At 38.3% G+C, this 21,032-nt stretch overlaps 1 protein-coding gene across 3 annotated transcripts in view; it reads right to left on the reverse strand.

Moving 5' to 3' along the window:
• NFIA (nuclear factor I A) overlaps positions 1-21,032 on the reverse strand; it is a 400,777-nt gene that overhangs the window by 142,618 nt on the left and 237,127 nt on the right. For all 3 annotated transcript variants that reach the window (XM_027537074.1, XM_027537072.1, XM_027537073.1), the window contains exon 4: positions 1,612-1,686. In XM_027537074.1, coding sequence (XP_027392875.1) covers positions 1,612-1,686 — 75 coding nt within the window. The remainder of the gene's footprint in view (positions 1-1,611; positions 1,687-21,032) is intronic.

Raw genomic sequence — 21,032 nt, forward strand, 5'->3', positions numbered from 1 at the left:
ACTTCATAATATGGCAGCAACTTCACCTTTCCAAGTCATAAACTTGCTGCTCATAATGCTTCATTCTCTAGGTTTCCAACATCCCTACACCAGTAGATTACAGCATTAACCAAGGACTCTGGTGCTAGAATTCTAACACTAACCATGGTTACCTTCTTGCTGTTTCCCTGTCTAGTCTCAGGCTGCAAATTTCTTCAAGTTCCTTTGGGTTAGTCTAAACATACAGATTCTAGCACTACACAGATTTAACCTTTTGCCTACTTGTTTGACTTTGGATAAATGACTTAAATAGATTCTTGATTTAACTCATGTGTAAAAATGAGAGTAATATCTTAACTGACATGTTTATTGCAAGGATTAATTTTACGTAACATACATGAAAACCTATGCTTAGCAGACAGATTCTCTTTCCCTCTACCCCTGTATTCCATGCCCATACCTTGGTATCCCACTTTCTGTACTTTTAAGAAATAAGAATAGACAGAACCTGAGCTTGTGAGAATCAGGATAGCTTGCCTTGCTTGATCTGACATCTTGTCATGAGACTGACTTGCTTACTCAGTCAAGCTTGCGAGACTGTAATACAGTGAATGGAGGGTATGAACTTGAAATAAAAATATTTATTTTTACTCCAACTCACTCCTCAAAGAATTTGATGCAGCTTGAAACCAACTTCAACAATGCAAATTTTATCTACAAGTGGTATTTTGAAGTAGAAAGGGGATTAAAAAATAAAATTTAAATATTTGTTATCTTTTCCCTTGGTATTGGGACCTAGAACAACATAGTCAGTGTAGAAATGTGTTCTTTTCATGTGAGCCAGAAACTTTTGTTTTGTTTTAAACCATCAAGCATCACAGGCACAATGCCTAAGGCCTGTATGATCTTTTCAAGACCTGCAAAGTTATCTGAAATATGATGAAAATCATTATTAGGTTTTTGAAGTATAGTTGATGTATGATACTATGTCAGTTTCAAGGTTACTGTAGGTATACTTTTAAATAAAAACAAAGAGAAGTCTTTGTGGGACGGCAACAGAGTGTGTATATGTGTGTCTGTGTGGCAGGGTACAGGGAATTGGGGGGAATCCTATACCTTCTCCTTGGACTGTCTGGATTATATCATAGCCAAATACAATCAATAACCCTCTGATCAATGGGACAGGGTGGTGACAGGTACTTTTAATTCACTGTTGTTGGTGATTATTGACAAGCTGGTAATGATCATGCTGCAGGGTGTCACTCACGCTAAGGGCATTAGCATCCTTTGAAAGGTCAAAAACAAATTCTTTTAAAATGCTGAATTTCTTAGAAATCCAGAAGCTTCAAAACTTCTTTAAACCAGGTTCACACTATAAGCTAGGAAATACCTGAGATACTCAGGATTTCAGTTCTTTCCCTATGTCTCACATTAAAATATTTAATTTTTTCTGACTTAAAATTCTTGGCTGTCAAACAAACTACATGGCAAAATGCTTCCAAAAGGTGTATGAAAAGGATATTCTGAAAGCGATTTATGTCTTTAGGAGGCAAAAGGTAAGCAAAAAACCCAAGGCAAAACTGTATCAAATCAAGGCAAAACTGTATCAAATCAAGGCAAAATTATACTTACTCTGTGACACTCTTACTAGCTCAGTCACACTAAAAACACCTGATGTGACGAAACTGTCCTGGAAGCCCAAATGTCCTGGGGAAACAAAAACAAAAGAAACAGAAGTGTCATAAATAGAAGACATTTGATGAGAGAATTCCAAATATTAGTTTCATTGTGATTAGAAAATGTGAAGTCTAATTTCAGGTTCTGTTCTAGTTAGAGTTATGTAGGAGGGTACAGTCATTTAGTTATGAAGATGGTTTTTTGGTTTGAATCTTTGAATCTAGGGGTTATGGAAAGCTATGACACAACAACTGGGTGATTTTTGAAATGGTTAAAAAAAGAGAGTTCAACAGGAAATCCTAAACAAAAGACGATTTAAATAAATGGTTACCTTGGCTGACCTCTGAGACCTTCACAACTGGGATGAAAACACCCTACCTAAGAATCAGCTAGGATAGCTAAATTCCATAACAGTTTTTAAACATTATTCTCTAAAGAAACATCTGATCGGGATTAGCTATCCATTCATTCAAACCAAACAAGATTTAAAGATGTTCCTCTCACTTCAAGAGGCACCACAGTGTGACTCTTTAAAAAGCCAGCCTGCAAAGAACAAGCCCCAAACCTTGAACCATAAACACAAATTCTTTTGAGCACAAATAAAACTTTCTAAAAAGGTAATCAACAGTTCAAAATGACTTAACCTCTGAATTTTGCATCTGCTTTATTTTTGCTAGGTATAATTAATTTCCCTTAAGATATCTGATATTACATCTAATTATCCACTGCTTATTTATTTTTATGGTATATTCAGGAACATATTTATAAACGGCAAGAAATACATAATTTCTGCATGTCATTTCCCTCTCTGCCTCTGAAGTTTTCTGATTGTGAGTATTACAGGTGGAATCCAGTTGAGAGATCTGTCTATAGGACTAGTGTTAATCTCCTGTTTTAAAAATAGGGTCATGGAGAAGTAGTTGGTGGAAGGGATTTTTTTTAAATAACTATTCTTTGAAATAAGAAACATACCTTTAAGAAACACAATGTAAGAAAATGAACTAGTCTGAATGTATAACAAAGAATTCATAAATATGGTTTATGTTAGCAATAAAAGTTAGATTGTGCCCACTACTAAAAGGAAGCAAGTTTACCTATCCATGCACCAATAAATCTGTTAAATATCATGCACATAAACGCATGCAAAAAGAAATCACCAAGTTTTGGAGAATTAAAAAAGGACCTACAAATTATTCTTTTTCTTTTGGTTAAATTGGACATTAGCATAAGAAAGATGTTTTGACTGAGAATTAAAAGACAATATTCAGTTAATTTTTACATCAAACACACCATCTATGATATTTTAGATGAAGTGGCTCTAATTTTTAGAATATGCAATAATCATACTTTGCTTTTTAAAAATAAAATGGCACCATGTGTAGGGATGGATGTTAACTACATTTATTGTGGTGGTCATTTCACAGTAAATACATAAACTGAATCATTGTCTTCTACACTTGAAACTCACATAATGTTTATGCCATTTATATCAATTAAAAAAAGAAACACATATATGCACCACCATTTTTTTTTAAAGAAGACAAAATTCATTTGAAGAAGTGACTAAGAAATTTCACTTCTTAAAACAACCCACACCCGGGTATTCAGTTGACATTTACTTGGTAGGTGCCTGAGATGTTGCTGCCTCTTGGGTTAAAAGAACTGAGAAGTAAAAACAAATAAATAAGTAAAACTCAAAGTCCTGGCAAAAGAGCATAATATCTCTTTCTACTGTGACAATGTGAACATCACATTTACCCCACAGCCCATAACAAAGGAAATCCAACCACAACCTGCATTAAGTTTGACTTAAGACCCATCTAACAATAGCAAGGAAATTCAGAGCTGAATGTGAAAATCTGGGTTGATCTCCAGCTCCTGCTCATCTCTGTCTGTGTCACTTGCTTGCGGGCTGATACTTGTTTCAGTTCCAACCTGTGAAATTCCTTATTTTAAGGACGACTTAACATGAATTTCTAAGCAGAGTGAATGTGAACATACTTTAATCCTGCCTCCAGAAAAAGCAACCAATGTATTTTGAAAACTTCGTTTAGATTAGCGCAAGGCCTTGGGAGGGGGAAGCCCAAGTGTTCATCCACTCAAACCATCATCCTGCTCCTTTTCTTTTGTCCACTCTTAAATGTTGGTCTTCTCCAGCATTTGTGCTCATCTCTGCTTATTACATATTCCCTGTGTTATTTTATTTCCATGCTACCAGCTACCAGGCTTGACTGTGATATGTGTGAAAACTAGAAAAATATTTGCTTGGTTCATCATTGTATTTAATACCTGGGACAAAGCAGTTAGCAAGTGCATATTTGTTGAATGAGTGCATGAATGAATCTATAGGCCAATGACTCTCAAATCTTTAACTTTTGCCAAGATCTCTCTCCTGGGTTCCAAAAACATAGATCAAAATATTTATTAGATATTTCTATCCAGATAGCCTACAGGTATCCTTAGATCCAACATGTCCAAAGTCGAGTTCCTTTTCTTCTCTCCAAAAATCTGTTCTTACTCTGTCAATTCCCTACTTCAACAAGCCATCCACCGTTCATCTCATTTTCTATGTTTATGTCATCCCTGACTCTCGCCTCTTGCAAACACCCACATGCAACGAATCTCCCCCTGATTCTACTCCATGCATATCTCCATCTCTCCCTCTTGACTGTGGCCCTGGCTCTTCCCACTTATCACCAGCACGATGGGACAGCCTCCTACGGTCTATATCATCAGTCTTGGCTTCTCCTCTAGTCTGCTTCCCACACTGCAGCCAGAAATGTCTCTCTGACAGGCAGATCTCATGATTCATTCATTTATTCAACAAATACTTCTTGAGCACCTCCTCTGTGTCTCCTGTGTCAGACATTGGGCCAAGGGTTTAAGACACACTCCTGTAGCTTCAGGAAGTGTGTCTTAAGGTAGCTTCAGGAAATCTATAGTCTAGGATTAGATACAGCTGAAAATGAGTGCCAAAGAATGGATTCTTTTGAACTGTGGTGCTGGAGAAGACTCCTGGGAGTCCCTTGGACAGCAAGGAGATCAAACCAGTCAATCCCAAAGGAAATCAACCCTGAATATTCGTTGGAAGGACTGATGCTGAAGCTGAAGCTCCAAAACTTTGGCCACCTGATGTGAAGAGCTGACTCATTGCTGGGAAAGATTGAGGGCAGGAGGAGAAGGGGGTGACAGAGAATGAGATGGCTGGGTGGCATCACATACTCAATGGAAATGAGTTTGAGCATGCTCCAGGAGGTAGTGGAGGACAGCGAAGCCTGGCGTGCTGCAGTCCCCGGGGTCGCAAAGAGCTGGACCTGACTTAGCGACTCAACAATGACAACAAAGGGGATAAATAATATTAAGGACACAAACAGGAAGAGCTTTAGAAACAGTGGACAGGGAAGGTCTCTCTTTATGCACTTCAGACATGGTTCAGAATGAACAAACACAGCTCAAATTGGGCTCAATATGCTTTCTTTCCTTTTTTATAAAAATGTTGACAGAACTTCTTATTTCTGTCTCTTATTCTCTCTCATCTCTACCAGTGAAATCAAGCCAATATGCATCTGAAAAACTATTAAAATGAACCACCCAAACAGTCCCTCCAAACTAAACAGGACAAGGACAGGACAGACAAGCCATTTAGACAAAGCTTCCAGTCAAGAAGGTGAGAGCAGGTTCCCTGAGGAGAAGTGTCTGGGTTGTCCTATTGTTGTGATTATGCTTCATGTTTTGGGAGACCAAATAAAAACGGGATAAAGGACAGCATTATTCAATGGACAGAAGGAGCTAAAAAAAGTCTAGTCCCACACTTAAGCTAGCATCTTGTATGATCCTGAAAGTCACTGTAAAAATAACAACTGGATCCTCCTCCCCTTCCAGCAACCTGCCTCCTAAAGCCTATTTTAGTGGAATGTCTGTAATTTAGAAGATAAAATATATGTCAGTGTACAAAAACCAGAAAAATAAAAAAGAAGTATTCACAAATCCTGAAGGAAGCATCCCCTCACACTATCATGAAATTGAGTCACGTTGCCTTGACTACTTTATAATAAGTCCCCAAGGAAAGACCTGTGTAAACACTCCATGTAACTTTAAATGACTATGAAACTGGTTTTGTTCCTTCACCAATTATTTGGAAACCCACTGATGAACTCGAGAAGACAACAACGAGAAGTGAAACCTGAGAAATGATGGAAAAAATGACACAGCTAACGTAATTACTAAGCAAACCTGAGCAGATTAATATTTTGTTCTTACTAACACAAACCAAATCACAAAAATGACTTTCAGGGAAATAACACTAATCTGGGTGGTCTACTTTATCGCAAGATGAGAGCAAAATAGAAAAGACAACACAAAGGCAAATTTAAGTACTTAATTCTCAATTCAGATGTTAGCACTGAAAGATCTTCAGATGGGAAGCTGAGTAAACATTCCCCAAAGGTCCCAGGATTTACGTTTTGAGTAGGGCCTCTCAGAAATGAGTGCAAAACATATACTTTGGTTAAGTATGCCTTAGGTGAAAAGCCAGACTGCAGACTGTTCTGACTCTCTTCAATTCTGAACTACGGTCCAGGAGCAATTGTATAAGAGATTGAAATAACGACCAGATTCTTTTTCATTTTAGATAAAATGGCTAAAAAAGTTCAGTCACTGAAGTCTTGTTCAATGAATTCACAATTAGAGTACAGATTTCAATACCGTGGAGTCTGTCATACTCACAGTGGGGAGGGATTAGACTTTCTAGAGAGGCAGAAATACAAAAAGCTAAATTCTTTTATGGGTCGTTAGGAAAAGCAGCTTTCTTTACCTCGATGATATCAGCAGTTATTATGGAAAATGCTATTAGCAGTCCCTTCATCTTATGAAGGAACTGAATATCTATCTACCTCTTAAAGGAAAAAAGCTAAATTTGCAGAGACATACGGAGAAGGCAATGGCACCCCACTCCAGTACTCTTGCCTGGAAAATCCCATGGACGGAGGGCCTGGTGGGCTGTAGTCCAGGGGGTCACTAAGAGTCGGACACGACTGAGCGACTTCACTTTCACTTTTCATTTTCATGCATTGGAGAAGGAAATGGCAACCCACTCCAGTGTTCTTGCCTGGAGGATCCCAGGGACGGGGGAGCCTCGTGGGCTGCCGTCTCTGGGGTCGCACAGAATCAGACATGACTGAAGTGACTTAGCAGCAGCAGCAGGTAACCTTGCAGAGCGGTTCAGAGGTCAGGGAAGAAATAAGTGGTAACAAACCATCCGGAGGGCTGGCCTTCAAAGAAAGCTGGAACATCCATGAAACAGACGTGATGCATTTGAGGAGGAAAGTGTATACATGAGGTGGTATGTTTGTTCTGTTGAAAGAACAAAGGCAGGAAGCTGCAATGGCTCAATGGTAAAAGAATCTGCCTGCCAAGGCAGGAGATGCGGGTTCCATCCCTGGGTTGGGAAGATCCCCTGGAGGAGGGCATGGCAACCCACTCCAGTATTCTGGCCTGGGAAATCCCATGGACAGAGGAGCCTGGAAGGCTACAATTCATGGGGCTGCAAAGAGTCAGACACGACTTGGCAACTAAACAACAAGAGCAAAGGCTCTCAGCTCTATATTATCATATTTCATCTAGCCAATGGATGGAGGCACACTGCATACACGGGTCCTTCAAATGTACAGCCTGCTCTCCATATAAGGGGATGCAGAACCCGCTGATACCAAAGGCCAACCATGCCATTTTACACAAGGAACTTTAGCATCTGAGGATTCTTGTATCCCTGGGGGTCCTGGAAACAAGGCCCATGCATATGGAGGGACAACTGTAATCTCTATTCTCTCACGGTAAATATGGTTCCATCACTAGTAAGACAAGCCAATGGCCAGGCCTCTTCATGCTTGAGTTCCTCAAAGGAAAAGAGCTCCCTTGTGGTCAGGCCATTTCCATTCCACAAGTACTTGGGACTGTCTGTGACGTGCAGGTCTTGGACTAAATCCTGAAGACATCACTCTCACAGAACTCATGTTCTGCTGCTCCTAAAGAAAAGCTGACCTCATCAACTCTGTTCCTCCCTGGAATTTTCATTCCTGCTTCGGTGAACTCCCAGCTGGCTTCTGAGCCACCCAAGCGGTAGGCATGTGGCTCCTTCCTCGTCTCTGGCCCCCACGGTTCAGTCCATACTTATCAGCTGTGCTCAGTCAGTCCTGTTGAGTAGAGCGTCAGCTTGACCTGCCTCCCGTAGGAGGCTCCTTCTCTTTATCTGACAGTGATTTGTTTTCCTGTCCTACTTCAGCACCCCTACAACAAACCAGGCAAGAGCAGGCTATGTCTTCTGATCTGACTCTGCCCACAGTCACAATCCCTTTTCTAGGTGTGCAATAAATATTGATTCGGTGATTCAGATGAGCACCTTGAGACACCCTTATTTAGTAGCCCTCTAAAGAACTATGTAAATTAGTTTACCTCCAGTCACATGTTCCTTCTATACTTTTCTTTTGGAATATCGTAGAAAACAGATTTTTTTTAAGGGGGGGTGTAAATATGTCTACTGATCCATTAAATGCAAATTAAAAATTTTTGGTCTGTGGACAAAGACAGAGCCCACGGGATGGCAAAGCAATAAGAAGAAGCTGGGACCCTGAATGATGGTGTAGAGTAGAACCTCCCTGCAAACTAAGCCTATCATCTGGAACAGTTACAAAAAGAAAAATAGATTTTAATGTACTTTAACCACCTTATTTTTTTTGGTCTTTATTATAGTAGCCTAGTACTTAACCTAACCAACATAAGTGCCAGTCTTTCCCTTTAGAATCAAAACTGCCACAAATTAGCAGTCCAGTCTGCAAACACATTTTGCTTGGCTAGCAGAATACTAATTTTTTTTTTTTTTTTGCACATGAAAGTTTTTAAACTGAGCATGAGCTTACAAATATACCACATTCCCTAGTACTCTTTATTGTATTTCATTTATTTAAATGTTCTGTAAGGCCCTTGTAGCCAAAGAAATGTGTGATGCCTGATACACATCTTCTCTTCATGTTTATCTAGTAGCACAGTAGAGATAGAACACATGGTTGGTTGCTGTGTTTTGTCTGATAATAAAACCATCAGTGTTTCATGATTTCTTTGAGAATAAAGTTTAGATGTATTAGCTGGGTATTTAAAGCTCTTCAAAATCTGGACTCTAATATATCTTCTCAGCATTTCAGGTAGTAGTTCCAACATCATCCAAATATTGGATTGGTCAAAAAGTTCATTCAGGTTTTTCCATAAGATGTTACAAAAATCCCAAACAAACTTTTTGGCCAACCTGTGTTGCAACCAAGATGTCCCATCTGTTGTTCTCCAAATACGGGTATGTTCCATCCTCCATGTCAGGGTTCATATCAGCACTTCCCAAACCCCGTTATGTAGAGTGTGTGTGTGTGTGTGTGTGTGTGTGTGTGTGCGCGCGCGCGCATGTGCTAAGTTGCTTCAGTCATGTCTAACTCTTTGCAACTCTATGGATTGTAGCCTGCAGAGTCCCGTCTCCATGGAATTCTCCAGGCAAGAATACTGGAGAGGGTTGCCATGCCTTCTCCAAAGGACCTTCCTGATAGTCCCCCCAAATGCTCCACCACAAAAGAATTAAAAACAAAGACACAAGTACATATAAGATAAAGATTTCCATAGTAAAAATAGTTCAGGAAACACTATCACAACCACCCTTAGAGAATGACAAGGAACATTTACATAGTAAAGCCTCTGAGAGTTTCTTACAAACTTTCTTAATATCATTTAACTCACAATTTCCTAAATAATTTGACAAGGACACCGTTTGTTTTTGGCAAGTGTCCTTCCATTCATACACTGTTCTGCTCCTTTTCCTATTTTCTCCCGTTTGGTTTATGTACTAAAGTGCTGAGGGGAAAGTAGAATCTGAACTCTTTGAGCTAATTCACACCTTTAAGGCAAGGCTAAAGGATATTCCCAATCTTAACTTGCAATCACTTTAAAATATCCAGATTAGGCAAATGGATCAAGCCAGTAACAGGTATTGTAAAGATAAGTTACCTAGCTGAAAAATTCACAGATAACATACTTTAGACATATTAGCTTTAATTCTTCCTGTAACCCTGTGTAGTTGGCAATCTTCTGATTTTACAGAAAAGGAAGCTCAAGCTCATTGAGCTTAAGTGACTTGCCCAAGGTCACACACTTAGTGGCAGAATTAGGAGTAGAACACAGGTTTGTTTAGTTCTCTTTATATAATGTATTTTATTGCATCTTAATCCAACAAATATAATACCAGAGACTTGATTATCCAATCTAACCCAAAGGCCTTATCATATCCTTTTACTAATTCCTGCAGTTAATAAGGGAAGAGTAATATTTCACTAAATTAAATATGATGGCTCAACTTAACTATAAAGGTTTATGACTTTGAGTTACAAGTGATTAGGCATTTAATTAAAGGACTAGGTCTAAAAGACATCAAAACATGTAAATAAAAGGTGGAAAAATATTTTTACTTATTTGTATGTTAGAAACATTAGATGCGTAATGTCTTAGAATGAACTGGAAATGACGGGATCTTAAAGATCACCTAGTAAGGGAGTCATCATTGTGTCATAAAGAATTTTAGACTAATAAAATAATAAGCTTTGACTTTTAAAAAATAATATGTTTGCCGTGCTGTAACTTCGCTTCATTTTTCCTCTGGAACAGGCAGAATAAATCTATTCTCTCTTCCATTTTGCTGCCCTTCACTTATTTAAAGACAGTCCTCAGCCCTTAATTTTCTCTTCCTTAGGCTAAATATTCTCTTTCATTGTTTTGTCATGTGAGCCAATTAATTTTCCCATTGCCCTTAAACATGTAGAATTATACATTTATTAGACCTATAATAAGCATAAATGGATATTCTTCAAGTGGACCCAACCACAAATTAGTTTTGTACAAAAACAGAGAAACACTTTGCTTTAAAAAAATTTTTTTCAAGCATCATAAAAAAAAAAGGTTCTTAACGAGAAAATTTTGCTTCAAGTTAGGAAAAAGTAACTTCCATTTAATTAATATAATGATTCATATTTTATAAATATATTAAAATTAACATTATCTTTTAATGCATCATAAACTTAAAAGTATTTCTTAATTAACCTGGTTGTGAATTAAAAGAGGCTTTCAAGCAAACTTATTGTTTCTATGTTCTGAACCAAAGTTTTCTCTAAACTTGGACAGGAACAATTGTTAATCTGCAAATGGATCAAACTATTTGTAATAGCTTCAGTTTCTGCTTTCAAACTCATACATACTGGAGAAAAAATAAGCAAACGCATTCTCTGAATACATCAGAAACTGATTACCTTAAATGAAACAGACATGAAACTAGATCACCTGAGGGCTACCCTGGTTTATGGATGTAAAACAGGAAAAAAAAAATTAATGCCTATCATTCTGTTCTTCCTTTTTAGGTTTAATTCCCATGGCTGTGAAACCATTCACATAGAGCCTGCATGCTAAACCACCCGAGGACACACGCAATGACAAGGAAAGAAGATGACCAGGAGCCATGTGCTAATTTTAAGACACTCAACACTGACTTCGGTTCACAGGGCACAAGAAGAAAATCACTGATGAACTGAAGCAATACATTTTAAAAGAATTCTTACAATGACTTGTCTAAGACTACAAAAAAAAAAATTACAAATAGGTGGATGTCATTTCCTAATTATATAATAAAATAAAGTTAATGTTTAGAAACACAGAATACAAACAGCAACCATCTTTTTTAAAGTCATTTGCTTTGTGCAATTCCTACTCACCCAGAAATTACTTAGTTACTGATGCCATAATTCACAGCCTTTATTAAATTATAGGATCTATAGTACACAATTCTGCAGATACTATGGCACGCCACAAATCGTCCAGGCCACTAGACTTTGAAGTTTGCTGGCTTAGCACAAACACAAAGTATTTTAGAAGTAGCAGAAAATTCTTTGTGAAATATAACAGAATGAATTAGACTGTTCAGGCCATGTCGTGTTAGCACAATGGGGGAACACTTTTAAGACTTTAAAGTCATGTAATACAATTCTAGGCTGGATTTTTCTTGTTAGAAAAAGTAGAATGGGAGTGATTGGAAGAGAAAAGGGCCAATATTTGACAACAGAAATCAGCATAACCTTTTAACTGCAGCAGCCATGGGTGACTGCCCTTTGACCTTGAAAGATTATGTGGGATTTCAATGACAACAGCTGGAAGTGAGCATGTGTGAATGGAGAACACAGATCTGAGGCCTGGTACAAAAGGCTGCACAATCTCTGCCCAGATCAGAGTGCTGATTAGAAATTGTTTCCTGGTCCTGGCTTAATAGAGTGTGATAATGAAAGGTTTTTTTTTTTTTTTTTTTTTTTAATTCTTCCAGCAAGAAATCATTGGTAGATTTCTTCCAAACCCATTCTCCCCTTTTAGCCCCTCAAATCTCCTGGGTTTTCATGTATAACAGCCTTATCATTTTTAGTTAAAAACAAAACTTTGTTTCAAAAGCTACCTCTTACAGATACAATTTAAGTTCTTGAGTTTGTCTCTTGCATTTTAAAATAACCTCTATTTGGCATGTTACACAGGATATCATTATTTTTTATCTAAGGATCTGTCATACACACACATACATAAATGAGAGTTCAATAAAAGCAGGAACTGTAATCGCTCATTGCTTTAATTCTGCCACTTATACAGTGGCTAGCATATGGTGGGTCCTCCCTATATATATGACAAGGTAACACAGAAATGAAATATTTATTCTTGTCCATTTATTCTTTTTATTTTCTTGGCATAAAAAGGTAAATTCCTACATGAACATTTAATAATATCACCTTTTTCTTCAACCAAGTTCATAGATACACTAGCAATTTTTGGTTACATCTTTAGGTACGTTTACTCAACAAGAATTTATGAAAAAGATGAGTGATTACTTCCTGTCAAAGATAAGGTAACTTAACCAAGTAGATATATAGAGATTTGACTGCTTGGTGAATGAGGTCATTTCGATCCATAAGACCCCAGTGAATGATGTTCACTGAGCTAAAATTAGCACATACACTGATGCAGGTGCAATCTCAAGTTCCTATATGGGATCCCCATACTTGCTGACATTGCTCTCAAACTACCCAAATGATGCCACACTATTACTGAAAGGACACCGAGTTATGACTCATTTATGTTGTTTTGGTTTTACCATGCATTCTATCTTACCTTCCACCGTTCTGGATTTTGTTAACTCCTCTAGCTCTGGATTTTGCTAAGTACTCTAGTTTCTGTCGCAAATGAGCAACTCCTTAGTTTCAGTAGAAGGTGGCCTTTCCTTTATGCAAATAGTACTCTGAGTTGGGCAAAAACCAACCTGGCTGTGTGGTATGCGACAAGCAGAGGCTGGTGAAACTGACTTCCAAAGCAGACAGGGGTTGTCTGCCTACATCCTTCTGTAGCAACTCTAGATGTTATTACAAACAAGCCATGGGACAGATTGTTTTTTGGAACAGACCGAATCCATTTGCCGTTTCAAAATTCTATAAACAGAGTATTAAGGAATTCAATTCCCACAGCAACTCTATGGGCGTTGGCTTCAGTTTTATGGGAATTTCTGCCAAGCTCACATATTTGTAGAACTATTGGGTTAGAGTGTCCTCTGCAACCCCGAGCAGGAGGGATCATTTCTTGCGATCGCAGTTCACTTTAAGGACTGGGTCTTACTGGTGACAGGTACACATGATAAATGTTCCAGAAGCCTGACCTAATTTCCCTTGAAGTGAGTGTTTTGCTAAGAACATTCCCTCAAAGTGTCAGCTTGCAACCAAGGATTCAAACCTGCCAGTGTCCATTCTTCTTAGCGAGTTATTACCATTGCTTTGAAAGTTCACTCAAAAGGAAGCTAATTCTGCCTCATTTACAAACTTCTTCAGACTTACGGCTGCATTTAAATAAGTTATATATCTAATGTAAAATAAGAAATTATAAAACATACTCAGTCTCATAGTTTTCAGTTATTTGTGATCAGAAAAACAAAACATTCTGGGCTTAGTATAAATTAAGGTGAACTTGCAATATACTTGTTTTTTCTCTTGTAAAGAGATCAATATGGCAACATGTTCACTTATCTTGTCCTTCAAAAATTATATCTGCAAGGTATTATTTATGTATCATATAGTAGTAGGGAAAATATTGCAGAAATTAGAACCCCAAATGTCCTAAGCCTCAGTTTCTGTAGCCAGAACATGGCATTAATGGTTGTACCTACCTCTTGTTTGTTGCTAGGAATAATGAGATAATGTATATAAAATAATTAGCCAAAAGTCAAAGATCTCTCTTGGTAAATGTCATGTTGCACTTGAAAATATGTGGCTTTTTTTCAAATATCTTTTTATATTGAATTCTAACATAATTCCACAATGATAACAGTATGGACGCCACATGATTTTAATGCCTTTGGACCATAAAATTTGTGCACCCTGTTTTATGTCCCTGGATATGTTCCAATGTCTCCTGGTTTATAGTCTACGGCAACTTGAATAGAATTTGTAACCTGACGTTGTGTGAAAACTGTATAAATCTTAATTATGTTGAATTGGTTCATAGTGCTTTTCAGGTCTACTATATCCTTCTTTTCTGTCTATTCATTCTATTAATTTTTGAAAGTTTGATATTGAAACTCCAATTAAGAACTTTAATTTATCTACTTAAAAAAAATAATTGTAACATACAGTGGAAATATATGTAACTTTGTTCTGTATCTTCTAAGTCTCCTGAAAATGTGTTATCATACTTTCATAATATAAAAAATAAGAAGGAAGAAAAAAAACATCATTCCCATTTAAAATAATAATATAAAAAATACTTGGCTAAGAACCTAGAATATAGAATGTGCTCAAAAAAATGATAGCTATTACTACAATAATAAATTATGTTTTAGATGTTAAATCAATAGAAAAATTTAAAAAAACAGGTAGAAATAACTATGATCTTTTGATGTGAGAAAACAATTAATGTAGTATCTACATAAAAGTTTTATATACAATAATGATATTTTGTTTACAAAGAATTTCTGAGTAAAAATGAAATTATTTTCTAAAGCAAGTAACACAAAAATTACCATTAAAAACAAATCTTCTGGTATTTCTTAGGTTTTTGTAAAGTGAAATAAAAACAGTACTTAGTCTCCAAATTGTTTGAAATAAATTGAGCATATATTTCAGTAATCTGATTCCTATATTTACTAATAAATATATTTATTCAGTGTTTGTAAAAATATAATTAGTTATAATTCCTAAAATAATTTTAAATACAGATTTATTTTTTAAATGCACATTAACTATCTACCTGGGTCAAGCATTATCATAGGTATGGAAATAAAAATTTTGGTTTCCTATTTTAGGGGTGATAACTATAGATACTCAACCAAGAAAAGGACCCTTGGACAATTTTCTTTTTCAGTAAACTAAGTTTTACCTAATTTTTCAATAAAGCATATTTAGGAGTATTTCGAAAATAATAGCATACATATTTTGCCAGTTACATTTTATTTTTTTAAAGAATTTGATTTGCTGATAATTTTACTGGTAACGAAGTGCAAGCTGCCTGTTCCAGAAAACAGGTATTTAGAAATCTCATTTTGTTTTTCAGTATTTTTCAGATGAACACTGTATTTAAACTTTTTAAGATGTTAAAATACTTAGGATACTATAAAAATGTCTACAAAAAAAAAAAAAGGAATATTAACACTGAATGAAGAAATACCTTTTTGAAATGAACTATTCTCAATCCAGGGCCTCCACACTTGAGCTCCTTACTTCACCACGAGTCTTGACTCCATAAAAGCTTTAAATCAATGATAAAAGAATTTGCCCTTTTAGGCATAAGAATGAAGGACATGTTTCCCTCTACTGACTTTGATCAGTGAAGCCCTTTATGATTCAGGCCATTTCCTTGATTTTAGGGAACAGAAAATTTGCATGACTTGCAGAGTGAACCAGTAAGGCTCAGACCTGGCTTTACCTAAGCTGGAGCACTGAGTTTTTAGAATTTCTGCAATGTGTCTTGGCAGGGTTATCAGCATTTTGAGAGGGATTCCTTCCAATGTTCAAAACTACCCTGTATGCTATAGGACACTTAGCGTCCCTGACCTCCACCAGTGAATGCCAACAACACCCCCTCTTTGTGACAACCAAAACTGCCCTCACACATTTTTAACTGCCCCCCAAGGTAGGGGAAAAGGCTTCCCTGATAACTCAGTTGGTAAAGAATCCGCCTGCAATGCAGGAAACCCCGGTTCAATTCCTGGGTCAGGAAGATCCCCTGGAGAAGGGAATGGCTACCCACTCCAGTATTCTTGGGCTTCCCTTGTGGCTCAGCTGGTAAAGAATCTGCTTGCAATACGGGAGACCTGGGTTTGATCCCTGGGTTGGGAAGATCCCTTGGAGAAGGGAAAGGCTACCCACTCCAGTGTTCTGGTCTGGAGAATTCATGGACTGTATAGTACACAGGATGGCAAAGTGAGTGACTTTCACTTTTGCTTAAGGCAGGGAGGTGTCATTTGGTCCTTCGGTGAAAAACTCTCTCTAGTGTATAAACACTATCTTACAAATCTCATTAGGTAATTTTGATACCAGGTAATTTTGCCTACTATTGAATTGACTTATCGACTCTATAGTTAGAATGCAAACTCTTTTTAAGTCAGGGAATGATTCTTACAATTCTTTTGAGATTTCACTTCCTCCTCAGTCATGCCCTCTACCCTTCATCCTTACCCTAGTATCTACTTCAGATATTACAGTTAGAATTGGACGTTTTTAACTTTAAACTAAAAGTTAAAACTTTCAAATTTAACTGTAGAAATGCAGTTAGCATTTTAAAATGACAAAGTTTTGTCTTGTTTTGGGGGCTCTCACATATGTGGTTCATAAATATAAAACACAATTTTGCCCTTTCTGGAAGATCTTAATTTCAAATATTGGTTCATTGGTCTTTATGTGTACGTGAACACGTTGGCCCAGCCTCTCTGATCTCTTATTGCCGAGAAGATACATTTACTGTAAACTCCCAGGAACCCCACAAATACTGTTCTGTCTTGACAGCGCCTTTGTACCTGAAGTCCACAGACTCTATAGAAATATGAAAATAACACATAATGCTTGAAAATAAACTTTTTTTTTCTATTTTCAGCTCTCAGAGAAAGAATGTAGGTGAAATAAAAGAGACACAGAGCTAAAATGCCCCAAGTCCCTATTGCTAACACCAAACCAACTACATCAGTAAGCTCAACAGGCCAATTTCTGAAGTTCCAACTACTATCAAAAGAGAGAGGGAAAAGTTAAATGGAGTTTTTCTTTGTTTTTTGTTTTTTTTTAAGGTGCTTTAATTCTAAACCTAAAGTTTTCTCTACAGCTTGGTTCATTCCTCAACAATCTATGTCAATCTATGAGATAAGTATAGATGATAGACTTGGATCAGATATTAACATACTCCCTGTCCTCAGTTTAGCAAAAACACTTTTCGAAGAAGAAGTAGTAAGAAGACTGGGTTCACGCCAGCAAGACCCAATTCAAATGTCATCACCTTTTGATTTCATCTGTGTCCTCAGAGCATCACAGCCCTCTCTACATTGCACACTCAATAAATAATGACAACTGTCAGAAAACAATGGAAGCGTAAGTGATCAAACTTAATGGGACCAAGGATAAGCCTATGGCTAGGAAGCCAAGTGTGTATGTTGGGAGCGCGGGAGATCGCAAGTATTACTGCTAGATAGAGGTTTGCAAGGATGATAGGGCCAAAATTTGGAGTTTTCAATTTGGACAACATTCTCTAAGTAATCAGTTCAGTCGCTCAGTCATGTCCGACTCTTTGCGACCCCATGAACTGCAGCACGCCAGGCCTCCCTGTCCATCACCAACTCCCGGAGTTCACCCAAGCTCATATCCATCGAATCAGTGATGCCATCCAGCCATCTCATCCTCTGTCGTCCCCTTCTCCTCCTGCCTTCTATCTTTCCCAGCATCAGGGTCTTTTCCAGTGAGTCAGTTCTTCGCATCAGGTGGCCAAAATATTAGAGTTTCAGCTTCAGCATCAGTCCTTCCAATGAATAATCAGGACTGATTTCCTTTAGGATGGACTGGTTGGAGCTCCCTGCAGTCCAAGGGGCTCTCAAGAGTCTTCTCCAACACCACACTTCAAAATCATCAATTCTTCAGCCCTCAGCTTTCTTTATAGTCCAACTTTCACATCCATACATGACTACTGGAAAATCCATAGCTTAGACTAGACAGACCTTTGTTGACAAAGTAATGCCTCTGCTTTTTAATAGGCTATCTAGGTTCATCATAGCTATTCTTCCAAGGAGCAACAGTCTTTTAATTTCATGGCTGCAATCACCATCTGCAGTGATTCTGGAGCCCAAAAAAATAAAGTCTGACACTACTTCCACTGTTTCCCCATCTATCTCCCATGGAGTGATGGGATCAGATGCCATGATCTTCATTTTTTGAATGTTGAGTTTTAAGCCAGCTGTTTCACTGTCCTCTTTTACTTTCATCAGAGGCTCTTTAGTTCCTCTTTGCTTTCTGCATCTGCATATCTGAGATTATTGATATTTCTCTCGGCAGTCTTGATTCCAGCTTATGCTTCATCCAGCCCAGCATTTCACATGATGTGCTCTGCTGCTGCTGCTGCTAAGTTGCTTCAGTCGTGTCCAACTCTGTGCGATCCCATAGACAGCAGCCCACCAGGCTCCCCTGTCCCTGGGATTCTCCAGGCAAGAACACTGAAGTGGGTTGCCATTTCCTTCTCCAATGCACGAAAGTGAAAAGTGAAAGTGAAGTCGCTCAGTCGTGTCCGACTCTCAGCAACCCCATGGACTAAAGCCTGCCACGCTCCCCTGTCCATGGGATTTTCCAGGCAAAAGAGTACTGGAGTGGGGTGCCACTGCCTTCTCCATATAAGTTAAATAAGCAGGGTGACAATATACATCCTTGATGTACTCCTTTCCCAATTTGGAACCCATCTGTTGTTCCATGCCTGTTTCTAACTGTTGCTTCTTGACCTGCATACAGATTTCTCAGGAGGCAGGTAAGATGACCTGGTATTCCCATCTCTTAAAGGATTTTCCACAGTTTATTGTGATCCACACAGTCAGACTTTGGCATAGTCAATAAAACAGAAGTTCATGTTTTTCTGGAACTTTCTTGCTTTTTTGATGATCCAATAGAAGTTGGCAATTTGATCTCTTGTTCCTCTGTCTTTTCTAAATCCAACTTGAACATCTGAAAGTTCACGGTTCACATACTGTTGAAGCCTGGCTTGGAGAATTTTGAGCATTACTTTGCTAGCGTGTGAGATGAGTGCAATTGTACGGTAGTTTGAGCATTCCTTGGCATTGCTTTTCTTTGGCATTGGAATGAAAAGTGACCTTTTCCTGTCTTGTGGCCACTGCTGAGTTTTCCAAATTTGCTGGCATATTAAGTGCAGCACTTCTACAGCATCATCTTTTGGGGTTTGAAGTAGCTCAACTGGAATTCCATCACCTCCACTAGCTTTGTTCATAGTGATGCTTCCTAAGGCCTGCTCGACTTCACATTCCAGGATGTCTGGCTCTAAGTGAGTGATCACACCATCATGGTTATCTGGGTCATGAAGATCTTTTTTGTATAGTTCTTCTGTGTATCATTGCCACCTCTTCTTAATATCTTCTGCTTCTGTTAGGTGCATACCACTTCTGTCCTTCCTTTATTGTGCCCATTTTTGCATGAAATGTTCCCTTGGTATCTCTAATTTTCTTGATGAGATCTCTAGTCTTTACTATTCTATTGTTTTCCTCTATTTCTTTGCACTGATCACTGATGAGGGCTTTCTTATCTCTCCTTGCTATTCTTTGGAACTCTGCATTCAGATGGGTATATCTTTCCTTTTCTTCTTTGCCTTTAGCTTCTCTTTTTTTCTCAGCTATTTGTAAGGGCTCCTCAGACAACCATGGCTACATGGGGTACAGTCCATGGGGTTGCAAAAGAGCTGGGCATGACTTAGCAACTAAACAACAACAACAACGATGCACAGCTTATTTTTATAAGTAAGACGTGGTTCTCAGTTACCAGCTTTGTGACCTTGAATAAGCCAATTAAACTTCCATTAATTTATTCAGACAACATTTGTCGAACATTATCTGTTCCAGGCACTCTGATAGGCATTGGGGTGTCTATCTTGAACCTTCAGGTACCTGCAGTCTAATCAGGGAAGCAGGCCAATATCAGGACAATTACAGTACAACCTGATAAAGGCCCTGGTAGTAGAAGCAGACCCTGAGAGCACAGAGGGCGGCCCTAGACTAGTCTGAGAGTGCTAAAGAAAGCTTCCTGGAAGGGCAGTGATGGCCTGTACTGTCCCCCAAGACCAGCAGGGTGAGCACTGTGAAGTGGGGGAGACTCGCACAGATTCTTTGTGGGTAGAAAAGTAACCCTGGAGTGACGCTAGCTAATGTTACTGAGGGCTCACTACGTGCCGGCTATTCATCTCCGCTTTCCATGTATTATTTTCTTATAATCTTTCAAGTGCTATGAGGCAGCTACTCTTCTGTCCTCATTTTTATAGATGAAGCAAACTCAGGCACAACTAAGCCCGAAGTCACACAGATAGTAATTGACAGAGTTGAGATTTCCACTCAAGCAGTCTAATTAAAGAACCCACGCTGTCAACCATGGCTCCGTAATTGCACAGATAACAATATCTATTCCACAGGCCCAAGCATTGAGAAAGGGTTTGGCAGATGACAACATAATTGTGAGAGCCATCAGTGTCACCAGTGTCTACATACACACATCTGACCTGCAGATCTAACTACACTAGATTTTCTTCCCACTAGATGATGGGCTCAGTGGATTCTAACCAAAAACTGAAACTCCAGCTTTACAGTCAAAAGGAAGTGTCCTTCACCAAACAGCCCTGTGGGAAGTTTATTTCTTTCATATCAGTACCACTAAAACCACGAGCTCTCAAAACACTTTGGATCCCTTAACACCACTTCCCTCCAACCTCTTCCCCATAAATATGATTTTGATCCATCCTTGACTACTACTTAATTTACTGTATTTTTGTGCATACGTGAAAATTTAAAGCCACACCAGCTTCACAGTGAAAGTTATGAGTTAGCTGTCACATGTTTGTGTGAAGTCAGAAAACACATCAGTTGTGTCTGACTTTTTGCAACCCTATGAACTGCAGCCCACCAGGCTCCTCTGTTCATGTGATCCTCCAGGCAAGAATACGGGATTACCATTTTCTTCTCCAGGGGATGTTCCTGACCCAGGGATCAAGGCTACGTCTCTTAAGTCTACTGCATTGGCAGGCGGTTCTTTATGACTAGC

Source organism: Bos indicus x Bos taurus, chromosome 3, assembly GCF_003369695.1.
Source record: "Bos indicus x Bos taurus breed Angus x Brahman F1 hybrid chromosome 3, Bos_hybrid_MaternalHap_v2.0, whole genome shotgun sequence".
NCBI lineage: Eukaryota > Metazoa > Chordata > Mammalia > Artiodactyla > Bovidae > Bos > Bos indicus x Bos taurus.